General features: G+C 42.3%; 3 protein-coding genes across 3 annotated transcripts in view; 1 reads left to right on the top strand and 2 right to left on the bottom strand.

Moving 5' to 3' along the window:
* LOC310748466 (ribonuclease-like) overlaps window positions 1-16,693 on the bottom strand; it is an 81,048-nt gene that overhangs the window by 22,099 nt on the left and 42,256 nt on the right. The gene's annotated exons all lie outside the window — the stretch shown is intronic.
* Window positions 1-16,693, bottom strand: part of METTL17 (methyltransferase like 17) — a 151,298-nt gene that overhangs the window by 101,508 nt on the left and 33,097 nt on the right. The window lies entirely within an intron of this gene.
* LOC310747289 (vomeronasal type-2 receptor 26-like) lies at window positions 11,007-15,071 on the top strand. Its single transcript, XM_083581638.1, has 4 exons — window positions 11,007-11,282; window positions 12,473-12,700; window positions 12,960-13,086; window positions 13,392-15,071. Exons 1-4 carry the CDS (start codon window positions 11,040-11,042, stop codon window positions 14,300-14,302), a joined length of 1,509 nt encoding a protein of 502 aa, XP_083437764.1. The 5' UTR covers window positions 11,007-11,039; the 3' UTR covers window positions 14,303-15,071.

Genomic DNA, 16,693 nt, shown 5'->3' with positions numbered 1-16,693 from the left:
AATAATCAGGGAAGCCACACCCTGAATTTCCCACCATGTGCCTCGATTCATGTCCTTTCATTTTCCCATCTAGCTTCACTCCTTCCTAAAACACATCCGTTTTAACAATAATGCTGGGGAAGAAATATTTTTTGATGCAAATGGAGAATTGGCAACTGGATATGATGTCATTAACACCATCACATTCCCCAATGAGTCCATCCATAAAGTCCGTGTGGGAAGGCTGAACCCACAGGCTACTGAAGGAAAACAATTTACCATCAATGGAAGTGCTGTTGTGTGGCATCACAAGTTTAAGCAGGTGGGAATAGCAATTACCTTCCTCAATATAGGTTTAGGGATGGGCTGAAGACCAAATTCTTTCTGGTTCAGGTTTCACATATGTGTAAAACAAAACATGCCCTGTTCTGATTCCATTCCGATATTTTAGAGAAAATCTGCCTGGATCCTAATGAATGCACAGAATTTTGTTAAGAGGTATTTTTAAATATATATACAAAAAAAATGAAACAAATATGAGGTAGTCTGAGGGCCTTCTATTATTTGATTTTGAAAAGATGCTTATAAGTTACCAGGTAGCACACTGGGCTTCTGCTGCCATGGACTGTGAAAACAAAGCAAGAAGCTCTCATAAACTAAAAGTATCTAAAGAGCAGAGCTCGAATGACCTTTTTTAATATGCGGTATGGTTTTATTATACGATTATTGAGGCACATGCTCACTCATCAGTATACGCAAATGTCTGGCTCATTTAAGACTATACAGAACCATTATTCTAAATAGTGATGGAATTCACAGGTGAAGAATAAAAAAATAAATCTTATTTCTAAAGGGAATCTTTGTATGAGTGAGTACTTTATAATCCCTTTTCATCTTTGTACTTCTGTCCTTCCAGGCTGTAACGCTTTTGGTTATTTTTGATTTATTTTTGTTTTCTTTCTTTTAGTTGACTTTGCATTTTAACAAATCAATAAAGTAAGATAGAAACTGGAATGTTATTGAGTGTACTTGAAGATTCTAGGAAATGAGTCAGGGACTAGTGATTATGGATGGAATTCATTATAGAAACTAAGTGGTCTGTGTTAGAATTCCTGATCCATGATTGCAGTCATGGGATTTTTGTCTATCACATTACAGTATATGTTTTAACTCCAGAGTAGGACGTGACGGAGACAGGATGTTTGTGTTACTGTGTTCTGTGAAGTGGGACTATTGTCCTTTGTTCCTTTTCTCTTTGCTGTCTGATACTAGAGAGAGGGGGAGCCATGTTGCAGTGCTCCGTGTGTGTTTATATGTAAATAGATTAGCCAAAATGCTGAGTTGCTGAGGTCTGTCACGCAAGTTGCGCAAACTCTCCGGATCCCTAAGTGTGCCGGTGTCGGTTGGCATTGGTTGCTGTGATGTTTGGGCTGAAGAAAGCTTATGAAGCTCCTGAACGATTGACCAGGAGGGAGGGAACATGCCAGTCAGGCATGTGTCTCTGCCAGAGTCCTACTCAAGTGTAGGCTGAACTCCTGACAGTCTGCACCAAAGGGGGGCAACAGGAGCAAGCTCATGGGCCAGTCTGCTTTCTTTTGCAGGCCACTCTGTGCAGTTGGCCAGGTTGCCCACCTGTCAATCACTGATACCGCGATGACAACAGGTGAACCATTTTTCCTTTGCAGCACTTCTTAAAGTGAAGCCATGCTGCAAGCAAAGAACCAAAAAGATTGAAGCCCCATGTGAACTAACTACTGTCTGCAGTTCCTGATACTCCAGAGTTTAGCAAGATCAGTTGGGCTTGAAATCAAAGCCCATCAGCTGATCATCAGTGATTTCAAGCCCCCATTTCAGCAGGGATCAGCTCCTTGGAGCTTCTGTGTGGAACCAAACGTTCACTGGGCACCAAATTTATCAGGTACTAAATGCATGCCCTGCACAGAGATGAGGGAGAAATTCAATTCAGCTCACGTTTATAGGTGACATATTTTGTGGCAGTACAGGCAGCAAAATATATTTTTTGTATTTTTTCTCTCTGTGTCTGTCTCCACTGTGTCGGTAAGGGATGTTTCCAGTTGTCAGGGGTCTTTAACACTCTGGTCCATGTATGGAGAATTTTGACCACTCGGTGGCCCACTGGGAACAATTTCCTCAGCACTGTGCTGACAAACTCACTCAGATCCATTCTGACTTGGACACTTTAGTTGACACAGCTTCAGTGGATGTAGCTGGCCTCTGCTTGTCCAGTGTTAAGTTGTCCAAGCTTTCAACTTGGAAATGTGAGAGCCACAACATTCTTGCCCTTCCTGGCTCATCAAAAAGGCTAGCGGGGGACTGGCTGGGTGGCCAATACCTCCTTACAACAAGGCAGGGTTCCCATATCCTTAAAAGAAGCAGTTACAAGACCTCTACTGAAAAAGCTCTCCTTGAATCTCACTGTATTGGGTACAGTGGTACCTCGCAAGACGAATGCCTCGGAAGACGAAAAACTCGCAAGACGAAAGAGTTTTTCGTTTTTTGAGTTGCTTCGCAAGACGAATTTCCCTATGGGCTTGCTTCGCAAGACGAAAACGTCTTGCGAGTTTGTTTCCTTTTTCTTAAAACCGCTTGAAGAGGTGCAGTTGCGACTTGACCGTGCTTCGCAAGACGAAAAACCTCGCAAGACGAAAAGACTCGCGGAACGAATTAATTTCGTCTTGCGAGGTACCACTGTAATATCAACCCGTTTCAAATATCTCATTATGGAGCATGTGGTATCATCTCAGATTCTGGTGGAGACAGATTATCTAGATCCATTTCAATCTGGTTTCAGGCCTGGTTATGGGACAGAGATGGCTTTGGTTACCTTGGTGGATGACTTATCCTGGGATTTGGACAGGGGGAGTGTGTCCCTGTTGGTTTTGTGGGACCTCTCGGTGGCTTTCCATACCACCAGCCTTGGTATCCTTCATGGTCATCTTCCTGGGATGGGACTTGGAGTTTTACGTCTATCAATGTTTATTTGCTTTTTAATGGTTTTCCTATGTTTTTAGCTGTTCTTTTTATAGGTAAGCCATCTCAAGTCTCATTAGGGGAAAGATAGGGTGTAAATATATGATGATAATGATACTGTGAAAATTAGGCCCACAGGTCAGAAGTTCCCAACTTGTGGTCGTTGCTCTAAATTCTTTGTTTCTTAGATCCAACCCCAATCCAGATGTGTTGAAAGTTGCCACCTTGGACACAGCAAGATCGTGAGACAGGGAGAACAGATTTGTTGTTATGATTGTGCTCAGTGCTCAGAAGGAATGGTTTCAAACCTGGAGGGTAAGTAAAGATTTCAGAATTGCATGCAGACGAAAGTCCAGATGTTGGTAAAACAAATTTGCTCAAAATGCTGGTTTGCATGTGCATGTTCATCACTTAATATGCGAACATTACTTTAAGACTCTGTAAATGGACCATTTAAGATATAAGAACTTATGATGATGATGAAATAATAATAATGATGATGTGCTTTTGTATCTCTTCACTTGTAACTCTTCACAGCTTTTTTTCACACATTAAGCTATTTAAATTTAACTATTTCATGAGGTAACTTCTCATGAAACCTTCTGAATTTAACAGAAAAAATATTTGCAATAAAGGCATGCAACAATTTTTTTTTCAGGGGGGAATCAAAGAGTTGTAAGTTAAGTCAGAATGATCGAAATTTGGAATTTTTAAAATGTTTTATGGTTCTTTTTCCTTTTAAGAATCAAGAATTGAATTAACCAATATAAAATCTTAGTTAAGAAAGTACATGTACTTCTTTTTACTATTAAACCTTAAAACTTTCAGATGCAGACCACTGCAACAAGTGCCCTGAGGACAAGCAACCAAACAAGAACCACGACCACTGCATTCCTAAGCATATTGTCTATTTGGCTTATGGAGAATCCTTGGGAATAATTCTGGCTTCATTTGCTCTGTTCCTTTCTCTGATCACACTAGTGGTGATGTGGATCTTCATTCAAAACCAGGAGACTCCCATCGTCAAGGCCAACAACTGGAACATCACCTGCACTCTCCTCACTTCCCTCTTGCTTTGCTTTCTCTGCTCCTTCCTATTCATTGGAAAGCCTGGGAAGGTGACCTGCCTTCTCCGTCAAACATTCTTTGGGATTGTCTTCTCCCTGGCAGTTTCTTGTGTGCTGGCAAAAACCCTCACTGTGGTTCTTGCCTTCATGGCCACCAAGCCAGGAAACAGGATGAGGAAATGGGTGGGGAAGAGGCTGGCAGTCTCAGTCATCATCCTTTGCACTCTTATTCAACTTGGCATCTGTGCACTGTGGTTGGCAACCTCTCCTCCCTTCCCAGAGTTTGACATGCATTCACAGGCTACCCAAATCATTGTGCAGTGCAATGAAGGATCAGCCGCCATGTTTTATACTGTCCTGGGCTACATGGGTCTTCTGGCCATCATCAGCTTCACTGTGGCTTTCTTGGCCAGGAAGCTGCCTGATACTTTCAACGAAGCCAAGCTCATCACCTTCAGCATGCTGGTCTTCTGCAGTGTTTGGGTGTCCTTTGTCCCCACCTACTTGAGCACCAAAGGAAAATACATGGTGGCTGTGGAGATCTTCTCTATCTTGACTTCTAGCTCTGGGTTGCTGGGTTGCATCTTCCTCCCCAAATTCTATATTATTATTCTGAGGCCTGAGCTGAACACCAGGGATCAGCTTGTGAGGAAACAATATTATGCTACCTGACTGATAATTCCAGTTTTCTTCATTTTCATGTGATGGTTATTTTTATATTAAGAATGTTAACTTATAGACCAGGTTGTGTCTACTTTTTTGTTTTTGAAGCACTTTGTGAAGTGTTAAATTTCCCCTTTTCCCCTTTTACTTTTGTTGTCTCATCTGCTTCCACTTAGCATCTAAAGTGTATGTGGGGATGGGGAAGACAAATTTGATCATGCTGTTTGAGAACTACTGTTTCTAATTCATAAGAAGCACACCTTTGCCTTTCTTATACATCCTAGGACATCCATATTAATAATCTGCAAACTTTCCTGAGCTTGATTAACAGATGGATTCAGCTAATTGAACCTGTCAATGAATAAGAGAAAGCAAAAGAACTTGTTTCTTTCATAGACCAAATCACATAGAAGATATATTCCATGTTTCACAATACTAGACCAATAGTTTTTTTAAGTTATAGAAATTTTATGCTTCTTATTACAGAATCTGGGTTTTATTACTCTACTTAGCTATAGGAGCATTCCTACCCTACTAAAAACCTAGCCTGCCCTCAGTTTCAGCACTGAACATTTCATTAGCAGACATGAATATGAGGAAGCGAAAGATGTTTTTCTTAACTTTGTTGAGAGGTGAGAATCTTGGAAAAGGTACTTACCTACCCTATAATTATCATAATCACAGTCCTCATGTAATTGTAGTGGGATCCCAACACAATCAGAAAGAGAGCAATAGATGTATCCACCTTAAATATTGGTGGAATGCTACTCCACATCTATAAAGGCGAGTCTAAAAACAACTTTTCACACACAGCTCTTTGAAGCATTCTGTCAAATATGTTTGAAAATTAACTCGGATGAGGCTTTGAAACATTCTTCTCCCTTGCCGCCCACCAAATACTCATGTTCTGTTTTTCTGTCACAATGAATATGACCAGCTGGGGGCAAGCTTTTCTGGTAGCCAGATGGACCTCATTCCTGCTGCTCATTTTGCTGATGCACCTGCCTCAGGTTGTCAACAAGAATGTGCACAATGCAATGGGGCAGCAGCCAAAGCTTCGAAATGGGTTTAGCATCCCAGAGAATATTGTCATTGGTGAATTTGCTTCATTTCTAATTCATAGCCTTGAGGAGATTCCATTTAATACGACTCCAGATGAGAAAGTACATTCCACGTAAGTAAGACATCCAGCTAAATAGCATAGTGTGAACATGGTATCAGAAGAGGATCGATGAAAAGAAGTCCTTATTGTGAAAGAACTATTGCTCTCCACCGGTAAAAATGATTCTAAATGTTCTTGTGGAAATCCAAACCCTTAATACAATTCTTTATCCAGAAAGGATGTGTGATAGATAGATTGATAGATGATAGATAGATACAAACTCTATAGAAAGGACAGTGAAGGACCTACTAAAGATATTGTCACACTGTGTGAAAGAGGACAAAGCACAACAATCTAGAAGTCCCAAAAGGGGCAGACTCCGCCACAGAATTTTTGGGAATAGTGATATTGGATCCCAAATGTAATTTAGTACGATGAACATGCTATCACCACTTTTTCCTTTACATTTACATAATCTACTTATTCTATACATGTTCGTATCCTCTTTATAATAATTGACTTCCCCCTACCTCTTAACAGCTTCTCTCTTTATTTAATTTTCTTTTGTACTGTGTTCTAGTATACTTTCGACCTTCTATTTATATAGGATATCTTCTCTAATTGTCTTTTATTTTGTGAAATTTACTCTGGACACATCCAAGTTTTGATTTGGGAACCATGTTTACACATATAATTTTTAAAACAACCCCATTCTTTTTTAACCCTTAAGTTTGAGTGGTTTCTTATTGCTTCTGTCATTTTGGCTAGCACAACATATTCACACAATTTCATTTGCCACTTTTCCTTAGTTGATATCAAATCCCCTTTCCAGCATTTGGCAATTAATACTCTAGCCGCAGTTGTTGCGTATAGAAATACTCTTTTGCTTTTCTTGGGGTGTTTATTGTCATAATGCCCAGTAAAAAGGTTTCTGAGCTCTTAGAGAATGTTTGTCTGAGCATTTTCTTTAATTCTTCATAGACAGTGTCCCAGAATTTTTAAATTTGGCGACAGGTCCACCACATATAAAATAGGATTCCTTCCCCCTGCTTACACGTCCAACATGTGTTCTTGTTGTTTTTATATATTTTAGCCAATTTACTAGGAGTCAAGTACCACCTATAAATCATTTTCATAAAAATTTCCTTTATCAAATAATATGCTGTGAATTTTAAATCTATTTTTTATAATTTTCCCCAGTCTTTCATTAAAACAGGATATCACTTCTCGGCCTTTTGGCTAAGATCAAGTGTAGAAAATAAAAGTCTTGTCCAAATGAAAATGAACAAGAACACAATTTTTGACAAAAGAAATGCAATAAGTCAATAAAGGATTCTTCAAAAGAATTTGAAGAGCGCATTTTATTAAATAGATTATTTGGAAGAGACTGGCTAGAGTGGGTGAATGATCCATTGGATAATAAGTTAGTCAATGGTATGCAAAAGCAGCATAAAGAACTTAATGAATTATTTGCATCTTTCTTCCCAGTAGAATATCTAGGGCACAGGGGGCACCGGCTCCTAGGGGCTGAGCCCTTTTGCGTCCCCCTATATTTTGGGGGTAAGGGCCGAGGCCCTGCTATGCCCCAAAAGCACGGTGTGCCAAACATTGGAGCCAAGCACGGCGTGCCTCCAGCAGCCAGCTCCTTCTCTTCCCCCTCCTACCACAGAAGTGAGGAATGATTGAAGCAGTCTTCTGCCAGTGGCCCCACCCAGAGGAGAAATGAGCCACATGGCCACCACATTGGGGATCTGTCCCCAGATCCTCACATCACAAACATGGCATTGGCCCTGCCTCAATTGCCTTCACAAACTGTTGCCTCTGATAGGGCAGATGTTGATTCCTGAACTAACTTTTGCAGGGAGTCTGGGAAGCCAAGGCAAGTGAAAGATGGTATTCTAGGCCTTGTTGACAAAATTTGTGGAGAATAAGATTATTGATGGCTACTAGATACGCCTACATTCTACCTCTGTTGTAGGGCAAATCTGCTGTCTCACTAGTGCCATTAACTACTTGTGAGTTGGTTTGAAGAAAGAGTCCAAAAATTATTTACTACAGTAAATAGGTTCAGCACTGTCACTTCCACAAAGGCTGAACAGTGTGTGTGTATGTGTGTGTTACCCCCCTGAACCTTTTATAGGGTTTACAGGCAAAGAATTCATATAAAATCCAATCAAAACGCTGCAGACATTTGCAGAGGGTAGCTGGCAGAACACTCATTGGATACAACTCTCTGAGGGGTCCAGTCTGCACCTTGACGTGGCAGCTCTTTGAGGGCCCCTCACTTGGCTGCTGCTTCTTACTAAAGTTCTGAAGCCTACATACTAAAAGGGAGAATTGTAGTCTGATTTATGCTTACATAGGTAATGAGCCTAGGGACGCAGGTGGCGCTGTGGGTTAAACCACAGAGCCTAGGACTTGCTGATCAGAAGTTTGGCGGTTCAAATCCCCGCGATGGGGTGAGCTTCCGTTGCTCGGTCCCTGCTCCTGTCAACCTAGCAGTTCGAAAGCACAAAGTACAAGTAGATAAATAGGTACCGCTCTGGAGGGAAGGTAAACAGCGTTTCCATGCACTGCTCTGGTTCACCAGAAGCAACTTAGTCATGCTGGCCACATGACCACGCCAGCTCCCTTGGCCAGTAAAGCAAGATGAGCATTGCAACCCCAGAGTCATCCACGACTGGACCTAACGGTCAGGTGTCCCTTTATCTTTAGGGCTGCCATACATCTGGGGCACAACAACTTTTGTGTCTGGATTTTCACTCTTTGAAATATGGCAACCCTAACTTATAGAGATAATTTCCACAGAACAACCCTGTGCCTGGTACCGTGGTACCTCAGGTTACACACGCTTCAGGTTACAGACTCCGCTAACCCAGAAATAGTACCTCGGGTTAAGAATTTTGCTTCAGGATGAGAACAGAAATCGTGCTCCGGCGGCATGGCGGCAGCAGCAGGCCCCATTAGCTAAAGTGGTACCTCAGGTTAAGAACAGTTTCAGGTTAAGAACGGACCTCCGGAACTAATTAAGTACTTAAGCTGAGGTACCACTGTAGTTCAGGAACAGCTTCCAATGGTCAATAAGTCCACTCTGTACATTAAATCATTGGATATGCAACAGCCCTAAGTCTATATTGAAATATCATTGCAGTATAATGCACAATTACTACCATCAAGTCCTTGCCTTCATTTTGGCCATGAATGAGATCAACAATAACGACCACCTCTTGCCTAACACAACATTATCATCCATCATCACTCATACTGTTCTCAATGAAGCGGGATCCTGTTCTGGGACCATGGAACTCCTTTTCCAAAATCAGGGGAACCCCATTAACTACATCTGTGACAAGACATACAAACTAATGGCCATCATTGGAGGGCTCACCTCTCAGAACTCTAAGCAGATGCCCCACATCTTAAATATCTATAAGATTCCGCAGGTGTGTACTGTATACATAGGTGCAACCAGTAGGAGTATTTAGTGGAACAAGCACATTTGTGTACCCATGACCTTCCTTGACTAACTTGACCCTATGGGGAAATGCATGCAATAGAAGCTGGGTTCCAGAAGGCCTCACTATCAACCCACGTGAATGAACAGGAGGAAATGTACACTGTGACATCAGAAGCCGTTTTGAGTGGTTTGGCCAGCACCATCTTATTAAAGGCCAGAACAACCCTGGATTTAATCAGTCCAGTTAATCTGCACTTATTTTCTTCCTTCTCCATTCCCCCTCCAGTTTAACATTTTCTCCCTAAGTTATAATAATGAATAGGAAGTTGTAATAAGAAATATTCTGAATTTTTACATAGGTTCACAATGCTCTTCTCACATATGGGGCAAGACAGTTTGACACCAATTCTGGCCCAACTGCACTGGCTGCAAATTAGTCTCCAGGCCGAACTCAAGGTGCTGGTTTTGACCTATAAAGCCTTAAATGGCTCAGAACCGCAATACCTCAAGGACTGCCTCTATGAACCGACACAAACCCTGAGCTCATCATCTGAGGGCCTTTGTAATGTGCCTCCCCAGGATACGTTTGACAGGTGGCAACACAAGAATGGGCCTTTTCTATGGTGGCTCCCTGCTTGTGAAATGTTCTCCCCAAGGAGTCTTGCCTGATGCCTTCATTACATATCTTTAGGCACCAGGCGAAAACATTCCTCTTCTCCCAGGCATTTAGCTAATTAAACAACCTACGGCCTTTAAAACGGGGGTGGGTATTGTTTTTGTTTGTCGTCGTGGTACATATTTTGGTGTTTTTATCTTGTAAACCACCCTGTCCTTTTTGGATGTAGTATAAAAAATTAATAAATAACAAGGAATAGAACTGGAAGCCTTTTGTTAACTTTTCTTTTTAAAATATGCCCGGTGTAAAAGTGTCGGCATGTATATATGCTCTCCCTCTCCCTCTCCCCCCGGCCCACCTAATTTATGTGTTTCTTTAATCAGCTCAGTAATCATGTCTAGTTTGTGGTATTGGAGAGTTTATAGTCCCTGCAGTATTTGCATCCAATATAAAATGACCTAAACGTTCTTCCTGCCAGATCACCAAAGGAAAAAATCTGAATTTTTGGTTAGGTCTAAAAAAAAAAAAAGTGTTGCTCCTGTTTTTTAGCTCAGCTATAAATCCTTTGACCCTGCACTGAGCGATAAAACACAGTTCCCTTCTGTCTATCGGATGATGCCAAATGAACGTCCTCAGTATGTTGGGATTGTTCAGCTGCTTCAGCATTTTGGATGGACTTGGATTGGCCTTATTATTTCAGATGACGACATTGGAGAAATACTGTTGAGGACTCTCATGCCTTGGCTGCACCAGAACAATATTTGTGTGGCTTTTAAGGAAATTATTCCAACGCCGAAGGAGGCCTTTGATGAAGCACTGCTAACAAATAAGAACTTGGCCAGAATAAGCAGAGTTCTCTTTTCGGCTGTAACCAATGTGATTCTCGTTCACGGGGAGTCACGGACTATGGAGAGCTTACGAATGGTTCTATTTGTGCATGAATTTCATGAAAGGAAGCCAGAAGAGAGGGTTTGGATCATAACAGCTCAGTGGGATTTCACAACTGTGCCGGTTAAGTACGCATTCACACCAAAAACCTTCAATGGCACCTTGTCCTTCACACGCCACACAAATTATATGGCAAAATATGAAGAGTTCCTTGAGACTGTACATCCTAATCAATCTACACTTTATTACATCCATCATTTCTGGTCTGTCTCATTTATGTGTGCATTTCCCTCACTGGGCATTGTTGCAGAAGACATAAAAAACTGTACTGGAAAAGAGACCTTGAAGAGCCTCTCTGGATTGGTTTTTGAAATGGGAATGTCTGGTCAGAGCTACAGTATTTACAATGCAGTTTACGCTGTTGCACATGCTCTCCATGCCATGTTTTCATCAAGATCTAGGCAGAAGGCAACACTCAATGGTGCCACAAGAAATGGCTCAAATGTTTACCCATGGCAGGTAGGAAACTCATGCCCACCTCTACTTAATATATGACCATGAATGCTGGATTCAGGTTTATTACTTAGCAGTTGACTGAATTTGATACAGCAACAACACACATACATATACAAATACTGAGCTTGCCCTGATGAACCATATTGATTTAAGATGCTGTGTTTCTTCACAGAATTTTGAAATGTTCTCTGCTAGCTTTCCCCAACCTGGTATTCCCCAAATGTTGTTGACTACAGTTTCCTTTTTGCACCAGCCAAAATGACCAATGGTCAGGAATGATGTGACCTGAAGTCCAAGGCATCTGGAACTGACAAAGTTCAGGGAGGTTATAAAGGTTGTGAACGAAGCATATTCAACATGGGCCTCATATCTTGTTATGGCAACCATGAAATATGAGAAAATATTTTATTCCATTGACTTTATATCCCCCACATAATAGTAAGAAGGATCTAGTTGAGTATGATATTAGAGTGACAAAGTGATTTTCTACACTTCTTCTTGTCCTGCTGCTGTTCTGCTGCTTTCCCTGGGGGAAAACCCTTCCTTCGCACTCAACTGGAGCAAAACAAAAAGTGGGTTTTCTCTGGGAAAGAAGTGAGGCAAGAGGAGAATGGCTCAGATCTGTGCCTAGGAAGTGTAAGGTAAAGGTAAAGGACCCCAGGATGGTTAAGTCCGGTCAAAAGCGACTATGGGTCCATGGCGCTCATCTCGCTTTCAGGCCAAGGGAGCCGGCGTTTGTCCACAGGCAGCTTTCCAGGCCACGTGGCTAGCATGACTAAACTGCTTCTGGTGCAAAGGAATACCATGACAAAAACCAGAGTGCATGGAAACACCATTTACCTTCCTGCCGCAGCGGTACCTATTTATCTACTTGCACTGGCATGCTTTCAAACTGCTAGGTTGGCAGGAACTGGGACAGAGCAACAGGAGCTTGCTCCGTCATGGGGATTCAAACCGCCAACCTTCTGATCGGCAAGCCCAACAGGGTCCATGGTTTAGACCACAGCACTACCCACGTCCCTTGCCTAGGAAGTGTAGGTCAAGTGGAAACACACAGACCCACACTTTCAAGGAATGGGACAAGTGGAAGTGTCTACAAGCCCCCAAACAAGAAAGTAAATTCCAGGTAAATCACAGTAACTGTTACTGCAATTGGCTTCTATTCATGTCCTTTTCTTCTCCAATCTACGTAGCTTCACTCCTTCCTGAAACACATCCGTTTCAACAACAGTGCTGGAGAAGAATTTTTTTTTGATGAAAATGGAGACTGGGCAACAGGATATGATATCGTCAATACTGTCACATTCCCCAATTTGTCCATACACAGAGTTTGCGTTGGAAGACTTGATCCAAAGGCTCCTGAAGGAAAGATTTTCACCATCAATGGAAGTGCTGTTGTGTGGAATCACAAGTTTAACCAGGTGGGAAACAGAGATATTCTCCAGAACAATAGATTCTGAACAAATCCTTCCTGCCCCTGGTTCCACACAGAATAGTGTAAATACCTGGTTCCATGCAGGTATTTCAGGAGGAATCTGCAGAAATCCAGGAGAGGGGATGAGGAGGTGTAAGGACTGGGTAATCTTTATACATTCATGTTGGGCCTTCAGTAGCCCTGCGGGCTGGCAGTTCAATACCAATTGTTTATACTTTAAATTCTTTCTTTCTGGATATTCTTAGATCACACCACAATCCACATGTGTTGAGAGTTGCCACCCTGGACAAAGCAAGATGGCACGGCAGGGGGAACAGATTTGTTGTTATGATTGTCCTCAGTGCTCTGAAGGCATGATTTCAGCCTTGACAGGTAAGTAGAGACTGCACAGTTACATGGGGAATGCTAATACAGGTGTCTGTAAAATAAATGTTCTCAAAGGCCCATGACTCTGATGTGTGAATGGGCCATTGCAGATAGAAGTCCTTAGCAAGGGTGCTCCTTAGAAAGGGGATTCCTTTGTTTTATCACATTATCACCAAAAAAATGGGAAGGGATTCTGTTCTTCTTGTCAAAGAGAAATGTTACTGAGGCCATATATCATGCCACACCATGAAACAGTTGATGCTGAAGAAGATCCATGCACATTTTCAACGATTAAGATTTATAACTTTCAGATGCAGACCACTGTAACAAGTGCCCTGAGGATCAACATCCAAACAGAAATCAGGATGGCTGTATCGCTAAAACTATAAGTTATCTATCATATGGAGAGACATTGGGAATAATTCTGGCTTCATTTGCACTTTCTCTTTTTCTGATCACACTTGTGGTAATGTGGATCTTCATTCAACACCAGGAAACTCCCATTGTCAAGGCCAACAACTGGAACATCACCTGCACCCTTCTCATTTCCCTCTTGCTTTGCTTTCTCTGCTCCCTCTTATTCATTGGGGAGCCTGCAAAGGTGACCTGCCTTCTCCGTCAAACCGTGTTTGGAATCATCTTCTCCCTGGCTGTTTCTTGTGTGTTGGCGAAAACCCTCACTGTGGTTCTGGCCTTCATGGCCACCAAGCCAGGAAACAGGATGAGGAAATGGGTGGGGAAGAGGCTGGCAGTCTCAGTCATCATCCTTTGCACTCTTATTCAAACTGGCATCTGTGCACTGTGGTTGGCAACCTCTCCTCCCTTTCCAGAGTTTGACATGCACTCTCAGAGTGACCAGATCATTGTGCAGTGCAATGAAGGATCAGCTCAGATGTTTTATACTGTCTTGGGCTATATGGGGCTCCTGGCCATCATCAGCTTCACTGTGGCTTTCTTGGCCAGGAAGCTACCTGATACTTTCAATGAAGCCAAGCTCATCACCTTCAGCATGTTAGTATTCTGCAGTGTTTGGCTGTCCTTTGTCCCCACCTACCTGAGCACCAAAGGAAAATATATGGTGGCTGTGGAGATCTTCTCTATCGTGACTTCTAGCTCTGGGTTGCTGGGTTGCATCTTCCTCCCCAAATTCTATATCATTGTTCTGAGGCCTGAGCTGAACACCAGGGATCAGCTTGTGAGAAAAAAGAACTGTGAAATCTGATAGGTTTCCTCCTTGCTTTTTGTAGCTTCTTTCCCACTCACTTTTCTGGTTGTTTTGTCTTTTTAAAACAACCTTAACCGAAATACATGCAATGCCTTCTTTTATGTTTGGAAAGTACTTCCGATGATGTAAAATTCCAGCCAGTTTGGCTTTTACTCAGTTTACTTATCTAGTAGTTTGTTTATAAGCCACTTTTTTTGAAAATGTGCTTATTTATTTATAAAAGTATTTATATTTCACTGTGTCATAAATAAATATAAAAGTTGCTTACAACAACGCAATAAAACTATATACAAATTTAAAATCTGAGATGATAAACTAATCATTATGGAAATATATTTTCTTAATTGCATGCAAGAGCCTGGTGGCATAAAAAGTTTTCAGCAGGCATTTAAAGGATGAAATAGAAGGTGCCTGCTAAATCTGTATCACCAGAGCTTTCCACAAGTTTGGGATGATAACACTAAAGGCTCTGTCACATGTACCCATAATAATACTAATGCCTAAATATCAGCACATAATTAGTTATCAGCCAGCCAGACCCCAGTACAAAAAGCCCCCACTTATAACCCCAGTTTCTATTAGCCATTACAAGCCGGAGAGGGGTGCTTTTGAAATTGTTAAGTTCTGTTTAATTGACATGAGAAATGGAGCCTTTTCAGTCTCAGAAGGAACTGAGTTCTATAGCTGCAAAGCCACAGTTTAGAAGACCCTGTTATGAATGCCCACCAGCCTGATTTTTTCTACTGGTAGGCAACTATGCAGGATGTGTGATGTAAATCTTACAAGGCTAATAAGGGCTGCCTTCAGATGTAATCTAACGTTTATATAGCTACTCATCTCCTTGACAGCTGATGGGAGGTGTTCCACAGGGCGGGCACCACTACCGAGAAGACCCTCTGCCTGGTTCCCTGTAGCTTCACTTCTCACAGTGAGGGAACCGCCAGAAGGCTCTCAGTGCTGGATCTCAGTGACTGGGATGAATGATGGGGGTGGAGACGCTCCTTCAGGTATACAGAGGTTTTATTCTTAAGCCATTTATTTTCTTGATTAAGCTGTATTGATGCTTCACTAACGCTTCACTAACACATCACTGGGCAGGTGACAGCAAGTTAATGCAAATCAAGGCAAACACTAGCCTGCACTCTGCAGACTTACTTATGTATACACATGGAGCTAAACCCTCACCATCCTCTCATGCATTCTTTGAGTATGTGAAAGTGGGGCATCCAAACTTCCATGTAAACAAATCAGATCATTTGCATGGTGCTGTCCGGGAACTCTTTATTTTCAGTGAAGGAAATATTTCCTGCCCTCACTCTGACTTGGCTTTGTGTACCTTTGCATTGTGGTATGACAACATCTTCGCATTGCCTACAGTAGAAGTAGGTTGGTATCCCACTGGTAGCTCTATTAATGGTTGGGTGTTGATCATGGATGTCCAACAGCTCGATGGGGATCTACTGGTAGATCGCAGGTCGATCTCTGGCTCCCTTTCCTCGGCGTCATTGAAACGGACTCCTGCCCCGCCCCCATTGTTGTGTGATCAGTGGAAGGGAAGACAGAGCTTTCTCTCTGTGGCTGTTTTCATTCAAAGCGATATTACTGTGAGAGAGAAAGTCTCTCTCCCTTAGACCCTTGGTTTTAACTCCCCCCCCCCAAAACGGAACTTCCCTCCTAAGAAAGCTCAACAACTTTGAAACTTTGACCTGAATCATTGCCAGGTTTTAATTCTGAAAGTAGATCGCAGTCTCTCGGGAATTGGTCACCCCTGCTGTAGATCAACAGGTTTCTTGCCTCACAACTGTTTAAGAATGAGCAGGAGAGCCCCGAATCACTGCATTGTATCATTGGGAGGGACCTCAAAGGCCTAGTCCATCCCCTGCTCATTCAAATAATGCACATGGCAATCTTAAGAAGGGTGCCCCTGGTAGATCATTAAGGCCAAAGTATACAATTGCTGAGCTACATAGCTGACTGGCTTGAGCAATTAGAAGACCTTCTGTCTGTTGCTTTTGCCTCACCTCCACTCTCAACTGCATATAGCCCACTACACCCAGTTAAGGACCTTATCTACTTTAGAGTGGTGTAGTGATTTGAAGGAAGGAAGGAAGGAAGGAAGGAAGGAATAGACACTGGTTTCCTTCTGGGTTTTCTCTCCACCTTTCTTCCACACACACACACACACACACACACACACACACATGGGGATACCCTGTCTGTCATGAGACATGAAGAGGGTAGTTGGGTGCTGAGGAGGAACTGGTGAAGAGTTGGATGATCCCATGGAAGCTCCTAGCAAGCTAGAACAGTTGAAATCAGGATACCAAGAGAAGTCTGATCCAGAAGAGGGATGCAGCGGGATGGAAGATGGAGATCTGGATTCTGTGA

Source organism: Podarcis filfolensis (assembly GCF_964270895.1).
Source record: "Podarcis filfolensis genome assembly, chromosome: 13".
Lineage (NCBI taxonomy): Eukaryota > Metazoa > Chordata > Lepidosauria > Squamata > Lacertidae > Podarcis > Podarcis filfolensis.
The sequence above is the reverse complement of the archived record's forward strand: the minus strand, read 5'-3'. Positions and strand labels throughout refer to the sequence as shown.